Source organism: the organism of the source record quoted next, unplaced genomic scaffold (assembly GCF_019419815.1).
Source record: "Pyrus x bretschneideri cultivar Hongxiangsu unplaced genomic scaffold, Pyrus_bretschneideri_v1 Contig52, whole genome shotgun sequence".
Classification (NCBI taxonomy): Eukaryota; Viridiplantae; Streptophyta; class Magnoliopsida; order Rosales; family Rosaceae; genus Pyrus; species Pyrus x bretschneideri.
This window is the reverse complement of record NW_025999790.1, coordinates 2,454,240-2,470,714: the sequence shown is the minus strand read 5'-3', so window position 1 is coordinate 2,470,714 and position 16,475 is coordinate 2,454,240. Positions and strand designations below refer to the sequence as shown.

The following is a 16,475-nucleotide window of genomic DNA, read 5'->3' as shown; positions in this document are numbered from 1 at the left end:
AGTCTTAATTAGTTAAAATTCACTACAAAAGATTATGCGGAAGGATATGACAGACAAGATGCAATGCATCAAGAGGGATTTGTAAATGACTGCTTGAAAGGAGACATTTATAAATGCTTTGTTTATGTGTGTAATGATCATGTAGTGCATTTCAAATATCTATGTCTGATGTTTTGCAGTTGATTTCTAACTAATGTATCCTAAATTCCTTGGTACTTTCAAATCCTTCATCCAAACACCGGGTGAGAGAACTAGGAATTCTAGCATACACAACTCACTGACATAGGACAATGCAAATAAAGGCAAAAAGACAGGTCTGTCGATATAGTAACATAAGTCACCTCAGAATAACAAACGAGTAAGGCAGACTTCCATACCAAGTGGAGATATAGAGTTCATATTGGTCCTTCAGAAACCCTGAAATAAAGTTAAAAAAGGAATCTTGTGACTTAATGCTCTTTTCTTAATTTATTCATATTTGTCCAGCCAATCAGAGTGGTAACTGGTAACCAGTTAGAACCTTGATTCTAAGTCCTTCATAAGAATTACAAACAAAGACAAGTATTAAGAGAGTTTTACAGAATCTGAAGTGAAACTATTACAGAACCTTGATTAATTGAACAATTCAAGTGAAACTTTTACAGAATCTCAATCTTATATGTTATTGTATGAAAAATGGTGCTATGTACGAATCTGAATTTGACTTTAGATCTCACATGATGACTTGGTCATCTAACCGGAGGCAAGGAATGTGAGCTATCTTGCTCCACTCTTCTCCCGTCTTCTCCTGACACCTCTTCACCAGAGAAGGACATATGTCGATGCTCAGATAAGATAGCGATGCCGGCAAACCCTCTTTGGGCAGGAATTCGAGACTATCACATTTGTAAATTTCGAGCTTTTGAAGAGAAGTGAGGTGTTGAAGTCCCCTTCCCTCCAAAGATTTCAGACTTTTATTGTAAGAGATATGGAGAGTGAGAAGAGTGGTAGGGAGCGGCTGTTCCTTGAGCACCGTCTCCAACACATCCTCGCTTCCCTCGATCTCAAATGTTCGAAGGGAGACAAGTCGTTGCAAACCCCAGTACTCCACTGAAGGCCTCAGTTTCCCACAATCAGCGATTCGAAATGATTGTAGGTTGGGAGGCAAACCTCCTTCTGCAAATGACTCTACATTTGGAAGACCAGATATCCACAAGTATCGAAGGGTGGTGAGTGTGTGTATTCGATCGGGCAATAACTTCAAATTCTCGCATCCATAGACTGTAAAACTAGACAGGTTGGGAGTGGGCAACCCCCCGTGGGCAAAAGAGACCAGATTTGGACAATGATAGATACAGAGAGAATCGAGATGAGTGAGATTTTCAACATCAGCTCCTTCTCCAATGGAAAGGGATTCTAGATTTTTAATGCCCCAGATCTGAAGAGATGAAAGTTTGGGGAAAACGCCCAGCGGGAAGGACCTCAGTGAATCACAGCTCCAACATAATTCGAAACGTCGAAGGGATGTCAATTTGGCCATCATCTCATGAGATAGGAATTCTAATCTCCTGCAACTTCTTATACAAAGATTTGTCAACGAAGTGGGTAGACCATTTCTAGGGAACGACAGGAGGGACCCGCAATAATGGAGAGTCAATTTTTGAAGACGACTGCTCAAGTGCGGCTGCAAGCAATCTGTGCGACTAAAAATTTGAATATCAAGCATGGAAAGCGAGGACAGCGTCTCCGTCTCTAGTAACGACGAGAGACCAGGGCATCCTCTTATTTCCAGATCCTGAAGAGATTGTCGCAAGGATTCCGCGTTAACAATGAGAGACCAGGGTATCCACCTTCTCCTAGTAGCCCCTTCATGCAGAACCCCGCAGTGGGACACTCGAAGTTTTTTCAAGCGAGGAAGATAATCCGGCAAGTTTCCCCTCAGCTTCGGACAACTCTCTAAAACCAGCTCCTCGAGACGAGGAAAGTCTGGACATTGACTTCTACCCGGACTTGGCAGCCATTCTACCCATTCTGGCATCCCACTAAATTCCAGCTTCTCTAAGCAACGAAATGGCTGAATTAGAGAAAGTCCATTGACACCATAAAACTCAGCACCAATACTCGTAACAAATTTCATCTCCTCTATACAGAGCTCCTTAAGAGCGGGCAACTGCCCAACTGATGGCAACGACCAACAAGTACTAAAACCTTGGAGGCGCATGACTTTTATGTTGGAGAAGGAAGAGTCTCCCAACCAATTCGGAAAGCTTGTTCCACCATAACCTCTGATGGTCAGTTTCACCAAATTTACAGAAGGTTGTAATTTTTCAAGTACTTGTCTCTCTTTTATGGAATCATCTGCATCCTCTCTACCCCATGCCAACTCTATTTCATTGAGATCTTTCTTATCCTTCAAATTGGCCCGCAAGGCATCCACAACATGGACTACATTCTCTAGATTCATGATAGAAAGTTCCCCTCCAAGATTGGGCAACTCCCCCAATTCTCCAATGCCACCAGACCTAGTAGATGTCCCCAATACATAACCAGTGAGTGTTCTCAAACTTTTTAGTCTACCCATTTGCACCGGCATTTCTTTTATACCAGTATCTCTAATATCAAGATGGCGCAAATTAATCAGTTTCCTCATGTCTACAGGCAATTCAACAAGAGTGGAACAATGAGACAACAATAGAGTTTGCAAATTGTAGAGACCACTCACGGTATCTGGTAACCTTTTAATAGCAGTGTAAGAGAGGTCAATGTAGCGCAAATGTATGTGGTCCCCGATGCAATCAGGTAAGCGACTGACGTTTGTATATCCTGCCAAAGACAGTGCCCGTGAACATTTTAGTGTTGGCAACAAATCATTTGGAACCTTACTACTTAGATATGAATCCCAATAGTACTCCCTTAAAGAAATGGGTAAGAAGGTGCGCAAATATTTTACTCCATTTAATGGCTGAAATTTTTTAGCGGCATCAAATCTTCCTTTCGCATACGACAAATGTCGAACTCTTTTAGGAACTTCATATGATCCTTCCTCATCCATCCAAAAACAAAATTCTCTAGACACGAACATAGCCAAGTCATTAACGAGATCATGCATTGTGAATCCAGGCTCCTCGGTTCTTGATCTTTGAATTAGTGATCGTGATACTAATTCATTAAAATAGTTCTCTCCAACCTCCTCCATTCTTGCCCCGCCCTCAGCTTGTGAAATTAAACCCACAGCCATCCAAAGTCGAACCAAAGTATGCTTCTCAAATTCATAGTCCTTTGGAAAAATTGAGCAATAAGCGAAACATTGTTTTAAATAAGGAGGGAGGTAATGGAAACTCAATCTTAGAGATGGAAAAATACAATTTGCTTCTCGTAGCTCCCAAAGATTGCTATTCAATATATGATTCCATTTCTTGTAGTCCATGTTGCAACTTAAGAGACCTCCAAGTGTTTTCGCAGCTAAAGGCAGACCATTGCACTTACGTGCAATTTTTTTACCAATTTCTTCCAAGTCTGGATGTGCACTTGCGTTTTCATTTCTAAACGCATGTTTTGCAAGTAACAACCAACAATCATCATGCGACAATTGTTTTAAAGAGTGAATAGGAACAGTGTGCACGATGGATGCAACACTTTCGTTCCTTGTTGTCACAATGACCTTACTTCCCCTCGCCCCATAAGTGAAAGGAGCTTGTAGAACACTCCAATCATTATAATCGTCATTCCAAAGGTCATCCAACACAAGTAGAAACCTTTTCCCCGTTAGTTGTTCCCTAAGAGCAACTTGAAGCAAGCTCATATCTGACGTATCGCAGGGTTTTGAAGCAATTGACTGAACAAGGGTTTTAGTGACCCTAACAGCATCAAAGTCTTCGGAGACACACGCCCAAGCTCGAACATCGAAATGCTCTTTCACCCTGTCATTATTGTAAAGGAGTTGAGCAAGGGTTGTCTTACCAACTCCTCCCATTCCCCATATGGGGATTACAGATGTATTGCCGCCCCTTGCATCATCAGATAGCAGCAGTGTTTTCAACTTCGCTTCATCTTCATCCCTACCATAAGTACAGAATTCATGCTCAACGAAGGAAGTTGTGGGAGTTCTTTGTGAAAGCTTGCCCCTGACACCTTCTCTGAGACCGAGCACACGTTTCTGTTGTGCAAGGTTTTCTAGTTCTTCAAGTAACTCTTGAATCCTACCATTCATGCCCTGATAAAAAGGATTAAGAGTAGGAAGGAAGTTCCACACCTGGGTTTTCTTCGTTTGATATTCAGCTTCCACCTTGCTTCGCAAAACTTCAGTATCGATCTCATCCAGCAGGTCCTCGGCTTCGAAGACAGCATGTTTGAGCTCGTCAAGCCACTTTTCCACACGGCGATTCTCCATCTGCTTCTCCTCTGCATCATCAAGCACTGCATCAAGGGCCAGAAACGTCCGCTTCAGTTTCTTCAGGAGTGAATAGTCAAGTTTTTTTCCCCGGAATAAGTCCATCAACTCGCCAGAACCAATCTTGTCGCACAGCGTCTGGATGGAAGCAGAGAGAAAAGCCTCTGCAATCAAAGCCATTTTTTTTCCTTTCTTTCTTTCTGGAAACTAGTAATATGAGAGAAGCGTTTTGTAATGGAAACTGAAGCTTAAACTCTTATGAAATTCACATTTGGGAGTAGGACGACACACGTTAAAGCATAAAGAGAGAATTTGTGGTAGGCTAAAAATGCGTCGGTGCTACGGACGAATTGTCATGTGTTCACACGGTATATTTTACATCTCCAGATAAAACTAGATATTTGCGTGAATGGAAGCATTATCAAATAATAAGGTTACAAATTAAAAAGTTAAAAAATTTATTAAATAAAACACTTATATTAATTTATTGATTTTTCATATAATATATTACAATATCGTTCGGCATGTTTTATATTTTGAAAACATTGCATGACAGCTTCCAAATACCATCAAATCTTTATATATAAAAAAATAATTATGATATCATTCACTAATTGATCTCTCATTTGATTTCTCAATCAATTCTTCAAAATTTCACAACCTTTCAACGTTGATAGTAATAATTAAAAGTTAATATTAATATCACAAACAAATAAACTAATAATACATATAACATATTGGTAATGTCACAAGATTTAAAAACAAAAAACAAAAAAACAAAAAATGAGCTGGCCAATAATTCAATGGAGTACACACGTTAAAGCGTAAAGAGAGAATTGGTGGTTGTGCCTTGTTTTGTGGGTGGAAAAAGTCGGATTTGGATCCTCTCCTGAGCTAATGGAAAGGATCATCCTCATCAATCATCGTGGACCGTTAGATTTTTATCCAACAGCTACAATCATTATAATTTTAAAAGGACCTCCCTGTTTGGCTAGGTTGATAATGATGGGCTATAATAAAAGCTATTTTAGGTGGATTGTCTGCCCTTCTATTTCCATACCCTCTTCATGTTTTTTTGTTTGTGTGGTCATGATTAAGTCACATCAATATTTTATATTCCTATTACTTTTTATTTTATTATTTTTATAAAAAATTAATATAAAATATTGACGTGACTTAACCGTGACCACACATCACAGAAGGGCATAAAAAGAGTATAGAAATAGGAGGGCAGACAATCCACATCCATTTTCTTTCTTTTTTGGTAAAACTTATTGGTGCCTCGGTGGTGCATTATAATACTGTTTGTCTTAATATAATCCGGTAATTATTGCGCAATGAATTTGCATTACGAGTTCTTATTTTTACCATTTTATCTTCTAAGCTAGGTATTATATGAACAATTCTTCGCCATTTAAGAATGATTAAGAACTTACTCAAAATTTCTTATGTTCGAATTATAGAGTTTTTTGCTTATAATCAGAACCGTTGATATTATGAATCATCTATGAAGATTTCTCTGCAAAAATAAAATAAAATAAAAAATTAAAATTAAGATCGTTTAGTTAATCTGTTGTAACAAATACATAGATGGTTCGTAATGCTTTTAGTAATGGAAACTTTAACGAAAAGCTCTGGTACTGTTCACTTTAACGAAAAACTACATTTTTATACTAAAAAGTCAATTCTGGTACTATTCAATTTACCTTTATTTTATCTTTATCGTTAAAACTCAAAATTTCAAGTTTTTTTCATTAGTTTTCCTATTAGTAAGGGAATTCCGTTCATCTGTTTTTACACAGTTCGATGATTGAAAGACCTTAGTTTTAATTGATTTTTGCAGAGATGATCTTTTTAAAGTGATTTATAATATACACGGTTCTGATCATAAATACGAAGTTTTATGAATCAGCAACGAATATTTTTTGGTAAGAACTCCTACTCATCCTTTAAATAACCAAGTATTATTCTGTATCTTCCATCATCCGATAGGTATTCTCCAAATTCTTATTTCACAAACCAAACATTTTCTTTCTTTTTTTCTTCCTTAAATGTTAGATGGTTAGGTGTGACAACCCGTTCCAAATTTTACGTTTTTATTTTATTTTAAAAGCGTGAATTTACGAAATTGCCCTAGAGGCAAGGACTTTGACTTCCGTTGACCATCGACTTGAAAGATGTGAGACTTATTCTTTTAGCATATCCTCGTAGTACTCATTGGTACGAACGTATAGGAGAAAGCCGTTTGCGAGCCCGGATTATAACGGTATAGTTACGGACGTTTGAAATTGGTTATTCAAGGTTAGTGTTTATTTAAATTAAATCCCCACTTTGTGGGGGGAAGCCCAATCAGAAATGGAGGGAGAAAAGAAAAAAAAAAAGAAAAAAAAAAGGAAATGGGTTTTCGTCCACCTGCACCCACCGAGGGTGCCCATTTTCCAAGGCCGATCCCGGCCAACTCCGGTGGAGTTTTTCGATGCCACCACCACCATCTTGAAGCTCTCATTCCCCTCTATAAAACCCACCCAAGAGCCACCTTGATTAACCATGGGATGTGGAAGTTTGAGGCCACGAAAGTTGACGAAAATCAATGGTGCTCCGGCCACCCTTCTCGATTTTTCGGCAAATCGGCAAAGCAATGGCCGATGCCACCACTTGGGCTTTGTAGCCAATCATCCCAGGAGCAAAACCCAACCAACCTTGACCCCGTTGGACCACCGTAGACGACGAATCGACGTTGGGAAGTTTTAGGCACCCGCCGGCTTCGTGGGCAAAATTGACCATCTTCCGTCCACTTTTGGACTTCGTGGCAGGTATGAAAGTTGCTCCACTCACTGAGATCTTCATTTCTGTGAAGTTTGAGAATTTTTTGAAATAGTTGGATTTTCCGGCGATTCGGGGCGGCCAATACTATTTTTAGGCTATGTCGAATGTTTTGAATTCAGTTTTGTCATTTGAATGACGTAGGTTGATCGTTGGAACCTAAATTCGTTATGATACGTTACTTGATAAAAATGTGAATCGATGATCCGACCGTTGGATCGTCACCAAAATTGGATACATTATAATACGTAATATTTAAAGATCATAGGAATGTACGGATCGGGAATCCGACTTACGGATCTTCCTGAATTGGATTTGTAAGTTAGTAAAATAAATGTTCACGGCCACTTGTTTTAGGCAATTGGCGGAGATCTGACCGTTGGATCGTAATGAAATTTTAATATGTTATTCTAGAAACATATTGTGGATCGTTGGGAGTTGTGGATTGAAAATCTGATATGCGGATCTTCCGGGTCAAGTTATACAGGGTTGTAAACCCTACCGTCGATCTTTGATTGACGGTTGACTTGTGGTCAATGGGTATCAAATTATTTCAGAATGTCGTTGAGGTTGTGTTTTATGTGAATTGCGTATTCTACGGGTAAGAGTTCTGAGATGTGATTTGATAATTGGCCACAGGGACAGATCATTCAGGACGCCTCGATGCACGTGCTAGAGAAGTATAGCGTGGACTCCAGGTGAGTGGATCTTTTCCTTTTTATTTTGTATATTATTGAGAGTTCTATCGACACTTTTAAATTGATTAGGTATATTACCTTCATATAATTATTGTGAATGCTTGAAGTACCTATATGAACTACGAATGGCTTGATCCCTATTTAGGGTACGTAGGCAGTCTAACGAGATGTTAGATGCATCCATAAAATATTTGAGACAAAAGCCTTGCTTGGGAAATTGAGTAATGCGAAGGAAATTGGTAAAGACAAGTTTTAGTTTTGTGAATTAGTTAGTTAAATTAGAGTTAATTGGGTTGTCATGGATAATTATCCCTGAAAATAAGTAGTTTGGGAGTAGGGCGTTACTGATTGTACACTTCACACCATATTGTTTATAATTGAAAATGCTACGACATGGTTGAGTAGTAGATTGCATCATGATATATCCATATGTATATTACTTGCATATAATTATTGGGAATGCTTTCAAGTGCAAAGGTGAACTCAGGACACCCAGGTAAGTTCAGGTGAGTTTATGGTACTAGTTGAATTGATTACGTTATAGCATGACTACAGTTATGAATTAGGCAACTTCGATACTGTCGTACTGGTTGCCATGAGTTGCACATGTTTTATTGAGATGCATTGAGAGCTCATAAACCTGCACCCCGGTGTTAGTGCTCCCGGCCGTGGCCAGGGCACAGTCCTTCACGTGATGTTCACCTCCCGCACCTTATGCTCACCTTGGATCCAAGGTAGGTGCACAGTCCTGTCGTACAGACCACCTTAGGTGGTTCCGACTCGTAGGTGACCCGCGATTTATTCGCCCAGTCTTCACATGATCGTAGCACTCAAGCGTATTTATTTACACCCAGTCCTATCGTACAGACCACCTTAGGTGGTTCCGACTCGTGTGCAGGTATACTTATTGAACTATGGGCTAGCCAGGATTGATGAGATATGGATAAGTCGTACAGGTCACTATAGGTGACTCCGACTTATATGCTAGCCAGGATTGACGAGATATGGATAAGTCGTACAGGTCACTATAGGTGACTCCGACTTATATGCTAGTCATGATTGATGAGATACGGATAAGTTGTACATATCATTTTAGATGACTCTGACTGATATATCACTTTGTATTGATTTAGTTCATTTGGCCTACTTATTAATGTATGGTGGATTTGATGGCAAACCGTGGTTTTGGTCATTTCCGAGTATGGTTTGGATATATGTATATATGTTATACTGTCTTATGGAAAACGATACGGGTTTTACATTTAGGGGCATTACTTTTAGAGAGGTAGTAACTTTGGGAAGCTTGGTTTTATTGCTTACTCACACCTTCTGTTTGGTGCCCTCCAGGTTTTAGCTGCTGAGTTTGTATCGATAAGAATCTGTGGCGAATCTTAGTAGTGATGGATATTTTTGAGGGTATGATTCTTACCCACATTACTGTACCTTACTTATGCTCTGACATCGCACGTGAAATGGGTTCGCTCCCACTCGTAGCGCACTCTGGTATTTAGACACTTTTGGATTCAAATTCATTCACTTTTTATACACTATCACATTTTATGACTTCGTCACCTTCCAGGTGTCGGCCAACACAGCTCGATTCAGGGTCCAAGTGGACTTTCTGGATCGGGGTGTGTCATTAGGTCTTTCGCAGTGTGACAGAAAATTAAGTTTGGTTTAAAGTGAATTGAATATTTTGAGTTCTATAAACGTAATTTTAATTATTGAGTTCACAAATAGTCCTTGTGATATTGGAGTCATAACTTTGCTCCATTACGTTATGAATCGATTAATGTAGTCTGCCACGTTATTGCTCGGTCCTCCAATTTTAATTATTGAGTTCAACTGATTTCATGAGTTTAATTCCAGTAAAATAAATGAGAATAGATTAACAAATAATAGAGTAGATATAAGTTCGCTATATGAATTTGAACAACCTTGTGTCTAATATATTGGCTATTCTAACGACTTTTTTGAAAACTAGTTAATTTATCTGTAAAAAAAGTTGGTCATTTATTGCATTATTGTTATTGGTATTTTAAAATTTTATTTTCGATTTTAAACTTTCTATAATTAGAATAAAAAATATACTGATGAGAAGGCATAATGAGATTTTTAAAGTGTTAATAATAGTAAATAAACCACGAGTAGAAATATTGCAATAGAATAAGCAATACATCAAATTCAATTACACGAGGTGAAGATCTCACGTATTTCATATTTGTGTAGTGTAGTGGTTCATCGGTTGGTGAAGTTTGCTTTATCTATTTGTTCTTATGTAGTTTGGATGGAGGATCCCCCTACAATTGATGACGTCCTTCTCCAAGATTTGGATTGTAATCTTGATTGATTTTCAGTAAATTATCGTCTCAATTAAAAAATATATTAAACTTAGAGCTCGTTTAGAAAGTGTTTTTAATCACGGGAAACGCTTTAAAAAAAAAGAAGATATTTTTGAAATCAATTTTGGTTAAAATGCAAGTTAATCATGGGAAAAAAAAAATACTTAAAGTGCTTTTGAAATTAAAAAATATTTTACCTAAAAGTGTTTTCAATTACTTAAAAACACTTCTCAAGTGAGCTTTCAATGTGCCTAATTCTTATATGTAAAATTCAAACTCACATAAATCATTTAAGGTTTTGAAATGGAACAATGAGTATTTAGTTAAGCTATAATGACGATTGGCCGCATGATTTATTTGAAAAAAAAAACTAATGAAAATGACTTGAAAATTTTGAGTTTTAACAAAACTGACAAAATAAAGGGTAAAATGAATAGTACAATTATTGATTTTTTAGTGTAAAAATGTGATTTTTTGTTAAAGTGAACAGTACCGGAAGTTTTTCGTTAAAGTTTCCTTATTCAAATGGTTTTCTCACTTTTAGGTCATTATGCAAAATCTCTATTATGCTTGATAGCATGAATAATCCCATACAAAGCGTATGGGAACTTATTTTATTTTATTTATTTTTTATATAAAGATCAGCTAGTGGCTTCGCTACAACAGTCCATCATTTTGGAGAACAAAAACACTTATAAAGGCATTTCAGCCATCATAATTTCTTATATAATTTAAAAGGTTGTTTTGTTTTGTTTTGTTTTGGGAAAGGTAGTTTCCTAGTAGTTGGTGTGGAAATTCTGGGTCGGGTAACTTTTGTTTTATTCTTTTTGTATGTGTTTTGCATGGATTCCTTCCAGGAGATTCCAAATATGAAATCTTTGAAGATGTCAAACTCTTGTGTGTATTACTTTGTGGAGAATTTGGTACTTCTGTGAGTGACAAATTTTTATTAGCTAATGCTTGGAATGATAAATTTACAAACAAAATTTCAAAGACTAAATGTTATGAAAGTTGATGATTAGATCATTACTTAAACGTTGATAAACATGCTCATTTTTATTTGTTACACATCATTTGGTTTACAAATTTTGTCTATAAATTTAATCTCTTTAGCATTATCCTTATTACTGCTGCTCCTATAGAAACTACATGTTTTCGTATGTACTTCTTTTTCTGGCTCGCATAGGTTCAGCAATCTAAGGTTGCTGAGACAATCATCACTCGATTCGTGTTGATTTCTTTGAATTTGCAGTGGCGAGGACCTAACTAATGGCTCTTTACGCATAAGATGGATTGTTTAGCACTCATAGCCTCGCCATATGTATTATGTCATATGTGAGTGTATGCATGCATTTGCATTTTTCTCTCCTTTAGAACCATTAAACAGTTTATGATGTCAAGTGTCTCTCTAAACTAAAGCAAAGAACTCAGTTCGTAATCATACGCTCAATCCATTGTGTCTTCTAACCACTCGAGCTCAAAATTAATAGTTAATTTACGTGCCTTTGGATGTTAATTTATTTTTTTGAGTCTATACTAGAAGTTGCGTTCATGTATGATTTTTAATTTAATTAGATTTGTGTTTGCTCACCACTTTTAAGTTGTGAAGAGATTAGGATGTCCGGAATACAGAGGAGAATATCATTTGTTATTATACAGTTACAAACAATTTTTTTAAGTGTTTCTTCAATTATGTAATGACATATGATGTTATTCCGATTAAATAAATAAAATAGATAGAAATAATTAACATTAATTAATCTATATTTCTTCTGTAAAATGAATGCTCTGCTACTCTGCCTAGTATTATGGTCAGCTCTGAGTCCCTCGTTTTGGTCTCTGACGTAGTGCGCATTATGCGCATACCTCACTCTGCGGTTTGTAATATTGCCATTGATTTTCCAATTCAACCTACCAACGAAGCAACTTCCTACTTACTACCTTCCAATGTGTATGTGATAAAATAGAAGAAGTTGACACAAAATTTTCTGTCATTCATTGCAACTCCATTTGGTTAAACAATTTGTTTTTTTGTTATTGACGCGTTACTTTTTTGTCTACAATACATTCATGAATCTCGTGATCTAGATGAGCCAAATTATTATCACATCACATTGTTATTAGTTAGGAACAGTTTAGCTACAAATATTCACCTTTTTTTTTCCGGTTACATGATAAAATGATTATCTTGTACACATCACTTTTCTTTCTCTTTTTCTTTTTCTTTGAGAAAAATAAAGACAAGTACATCACTCAAAGCGTACGGATGAAATGCAATTCCTTTTACATAAAAACTTATTAATTAGCTCCACAAATATGCAGGAAATCATATTAACCACTAGCATGCCATCAAGTGTACATGTTTGGATTTTTATTTCTATACAACAATAATATTTACATTATAAATTGACATAAAAAAACCCATAAAACACCATAAAAGAATATGAAGCACAAAAAATGCATAAAAGAAATGCTTTTCTTTCTACCTACGAAGCAGTTTCCTATATACTAGCTACTTTTCATTATGACCGGAACACAGTTGGTATATCACACATTTTTATATAAGTGGTAGAAAATTTTATTTTTTAAGTTATTAAATTTTCAACACACATATCTCACCATTTATATAATGATATGTGATGTATCACCTCATATACCGGTCACACTGAAAAATCTCTTATAAATGTGGTCGAAGTTGAAAGATAAGGACCTTCTTGGGAACTTCATTTCAAAAGTGGATATTAATTTAAGGGTAATGTTAGGAAAGTTAAATTTGTAAAGTAAATTACATAAAAGTTAATGATTATATTATTACATAAGTATTGATTAACTTGCTTACTTTTTATTGATGACACATTAATTACTTTACAAATTTAATCTCTTCACATAACTTTTCATTTAAGGGAGCATTTTTGCTCACCACCATTTAGTGTGGTTTATGCTCACCATCCAATTTATTATCGTTAGAGAAGTTTAAATTTTGATATTCGTGTAATGGATAGGCACAAATCTCAAAATTCAAACTCATCTAAAGATGATAGATAGGATGATGAACATATACCACACTAAATGGTAATGAACAAAAATGCACTCTTAATTTAAAGGAGATGAAGCTTCATTGCAAGCCACTACTTATTACTTTTGATGTAATAACCACAAACGACTGAAAAATATAAAATTGTTTGTTAGCACGCGATCTTTAATTTAACGAAGAATTTGTCTTATACATTTGTTTTGTTTTACTTTTTGGAACTTTTTGTTGCTCTTATCAGCAACCGACTCATTATGGTTTGTCTGTATTTTTATAAGTTGAACAAATATTACATTGTATTCGTTTTTAAAAATGAAACATCTCATATATAAGTTGAACAAGTTTATTTTCCAACGCATTTGAAAATTTGTTTACTTTCAGGTGTAAAAAACTCGGGCAGCCCACCGATGACACTTGCACAATACCGTAGTGCAATAAGCAACATATCAACATTTATGAATAGACATCAAAACGTATTAACTCAAAAACAAAGCTAATACCAAAATGTCTTTTGAAATTACAATAATAGACATCAAAACGTATTAACTTAAAAGCCAAAAAAAAAAAAAAAAAAAAAAAAATTCACACACGAAATTTTTTAGTTCTGAACACACTTACTATTATGTCCCTTGATTGATTATCTTTTGACTGTTTCAATCCAAAAATAAAAAACAAACAGGGAGCGTGCAGGAAGATTAAGGATGTGCAGAAATCACTTTCCCAGACTTATGATCCAACTATTCAGAAGTTGGCCAACTTCTGAAGATGGCTTCGTGCTCCGAATCGGCAGTGCCACGCAGAGAGAAATCCGAAGTACGAAACGACTTACATATAGGAGTTTTATGCAGAAACTGGGGCAGCCGCATACTGGTAACTTGGATGTAAACCTACTTTGTCTTCTGATGGCTAAAAACTCTAATTAGTTTCAGGACATGAGCTCCATGTTTTCTTCAATGCTTCCGCAGGGTCTAGGAAACCTGCACGTTTTATTCATTGCTTTCAAGAGTCTGGGGGACCTGCAAGTTCTCTTCATTGTTCGCAACCAAGTTCTGGAGGGCCTCCGGCTCTTCACCCGTTCTTGCCTGCAAGCTAAGCAAATGATTAATGCATGAACAACCAGTTTCCAGAATGCATGGCCATAAGGCTGTATTTTAACAGCCTCACATATTTCCTGGCTACGACATAAGTCAAAAATTTCTTTTCGGGAGTGAAATTCACTTAAAAGTGCCACTTTTCCCAGTATATTTAATGAACCTCCTACTGACTAGGACTACCATGGTTCAGAGTTGTTACCAAGAAAATTTCTATCATCAATTTCTCCACGGCACCTTCCTCTAGAACAGTTAATGAATCAGATGGTTGCCTTGCCTCTGTGATTGACGACCCTGCAGTATCAGATAATAATAATCTAGGGTAATTCAACCACAAATACAGTAACAATTTGTTACTCGCTCAAAATATATACATCAATTACATAAAGAGTAAACATGTTACCACTGCAAGGAAACCGTGCTCTCATTTTTGTGTGTGGTCATCGTCACCACTGCTCTCTTCAACCCACTCCAAGATGCCGGTGACATCAAGGGAAGATGTTAAACATCGTTCCGCTGTTTTCTCTCTGCATCAATGAAGTGGCATACGTTAGTCCCATCATGTTGTCCTGACTGATAAAATATTTGAATGCAATATACAATAAGCGTGATGGGTTTCGGAAATACATGTGACATATTGACAAAACCCTCGTTAATTATTCCCTCACTAACTAGGGGATAATTTAGCTAGGATCATATCCATGTGAATACCACAACCTGAGTACAAACGATCTGATTGATTTTGCATCCCAAAAAAACCACAAATCCTATGATTTCATCCAAAAACAGTTCATAATATTCATTTAAAGAACTTAATTATAAACAAAGGAGATCCATATGAATTTATAATGAAGCAAAATTTGAAAAAATAATTCATCAATTTACACAAGAGTAAACATGTTACCACTGCAGCACCTGAATGTTAAAAGTATCACAAGATGCCTTACTAGCTCCGCTGTTGTCCATTTTGCCAGTTGATTATTCCAACTATTCAATATTCCGGCCTTCCAATCTATTGATGGTCTGGTCGACTCAACTAGTAAATAAAAGCCTGGCATTAATTATGAAACTGCAGAATGTGGCAGGACTTATATCTCTGGTTTTGTTCATCTTGTTATATATATACAGGTAGAAAACACTCGATAGCTGACAAAACATTCCCTGGATGAAGTTCACTTAAAGTCCCGTTTTTCCCAGTTTGTATGAAACTCCTACTGATTAGGGTTCACACTGCTATATGCAATAATGTAAATGGTCACACAACTATGGTTCAGAGTTGTTACCAAGAAAATTTCTAACATACGACAGCTTGCTCCAACCATCAACCATCAAAATTAGGATAAGGCGTATCATCAATTTCTCTGCGGCATATTCCACCAAAACAGTTAAATGAATCAGACAGTCGCCTCTGTAGTGGATGATCCTGAAGAATCCAAATAAAGGTACTTTAATAGATTTTTTTTTTTTTTTTTTTTTTTTTATCAAAGTAGCACGTCATCATACATATAGAAATTAGAAAATGTACCTTTTTGTCCAGCTACAACCTTAGATATTCAAGTGATTGCTCATAAAATCCACAATGGTAGACAAGAATGCTATAATCTCTTAATTCCTTCGGATAAGCTTCGAGGAGAATAAGATGTCCACAAGCTGTGACAAAGTAGCCTTAACAGATGCAAACTGAAAACCACTGAGAAAATACAAAGTATCCTTATATATGTGCACTTATCTTAGATTAGTTTATGTAGAAGCTACATTCATTTTGGACGAAGTACCTGTCCTTATTTATGTTTTATCTATCAATAAAGTTAGCAGCATGTGCTGCCCTCAAGAACAAATGCCCTGGTTGATCATGCTGAAATGGCCAGAATAAGTTACTTTCAAAATGCGAGGACCTGTAAATAATATTGAATGTAACATAGATCCATCAATTAAATGGCAAAGGAATACCTAAACTACAAGAATAAGCAATTAACAATATACCACAGGCAACATGATTCTCTTAAATGGAACATCTGGATGATGGATTTGAAAGTGCCAAGGGCTTAAGGCCAAATTAGTTAAAACTCATTACAAAAGATTAGATAGAGGCATATGAAAGACTAGATGCAATGTATCGAG

The 16,475-nt window shown here is 36.4% G+C and overlaps 2 protein-coding genes across 7 annotated transcripts in view; both read right to left on the bottom strand.

Annotated features, from left to right (window-relative positions):
- The window catches only part of LOC125470712 (putative disease resistance protein At3g14460), a 49,835-nt gene that overhangs the window by 3,530 nt on the left and 29,830 nt on the right, over positions 1-16,475 (bottom strand). Inside the window, exons 17-23 of one of the 6 annotated variants that reach the window (XM_048570153.1) lie at positions 16,130-16,249; positions 15,880-16,004; positions 15,638-15,777; positions 15,270-15,390; positions 14,982-15,071; positions 14,758-14,881; positions 14,592-14,648 (exon numbers count right to left, since the gene is read on the bottom strand). The exons of the other annotated variants lie outside the window; for them this stretch is intronic. The gene's annotated coding sequence lies outside the window, so the exon portion shown is untranslated. The remainder of the gene's footprint in view (positions 1-14,591; positions 14,649-14,757; positions 14,882-14,981; positions 15,072-15,269; positions 15,391-15,637; positions 15,778-15,879; positions 16,005-16,129; positions 16,250-16,475) is intronic. 6 annotated transcript variants of the gene reach the window in all.
- LOC103961884 (putative disease resistance protein At3g14460) lies at positions 443-4,572 on the bottom strand. Its single transcript, XM_009374529.2, has one exon. It carries the CDS (start codon positions 4,547-4,549, stop codon positions 713-715), a length of 3,837 nt encoding a protein of 1,278 aa, XP_009372804.2. The 5' UTR covers positions 4,550-4,572; the 3' UTR covers positions 443-712.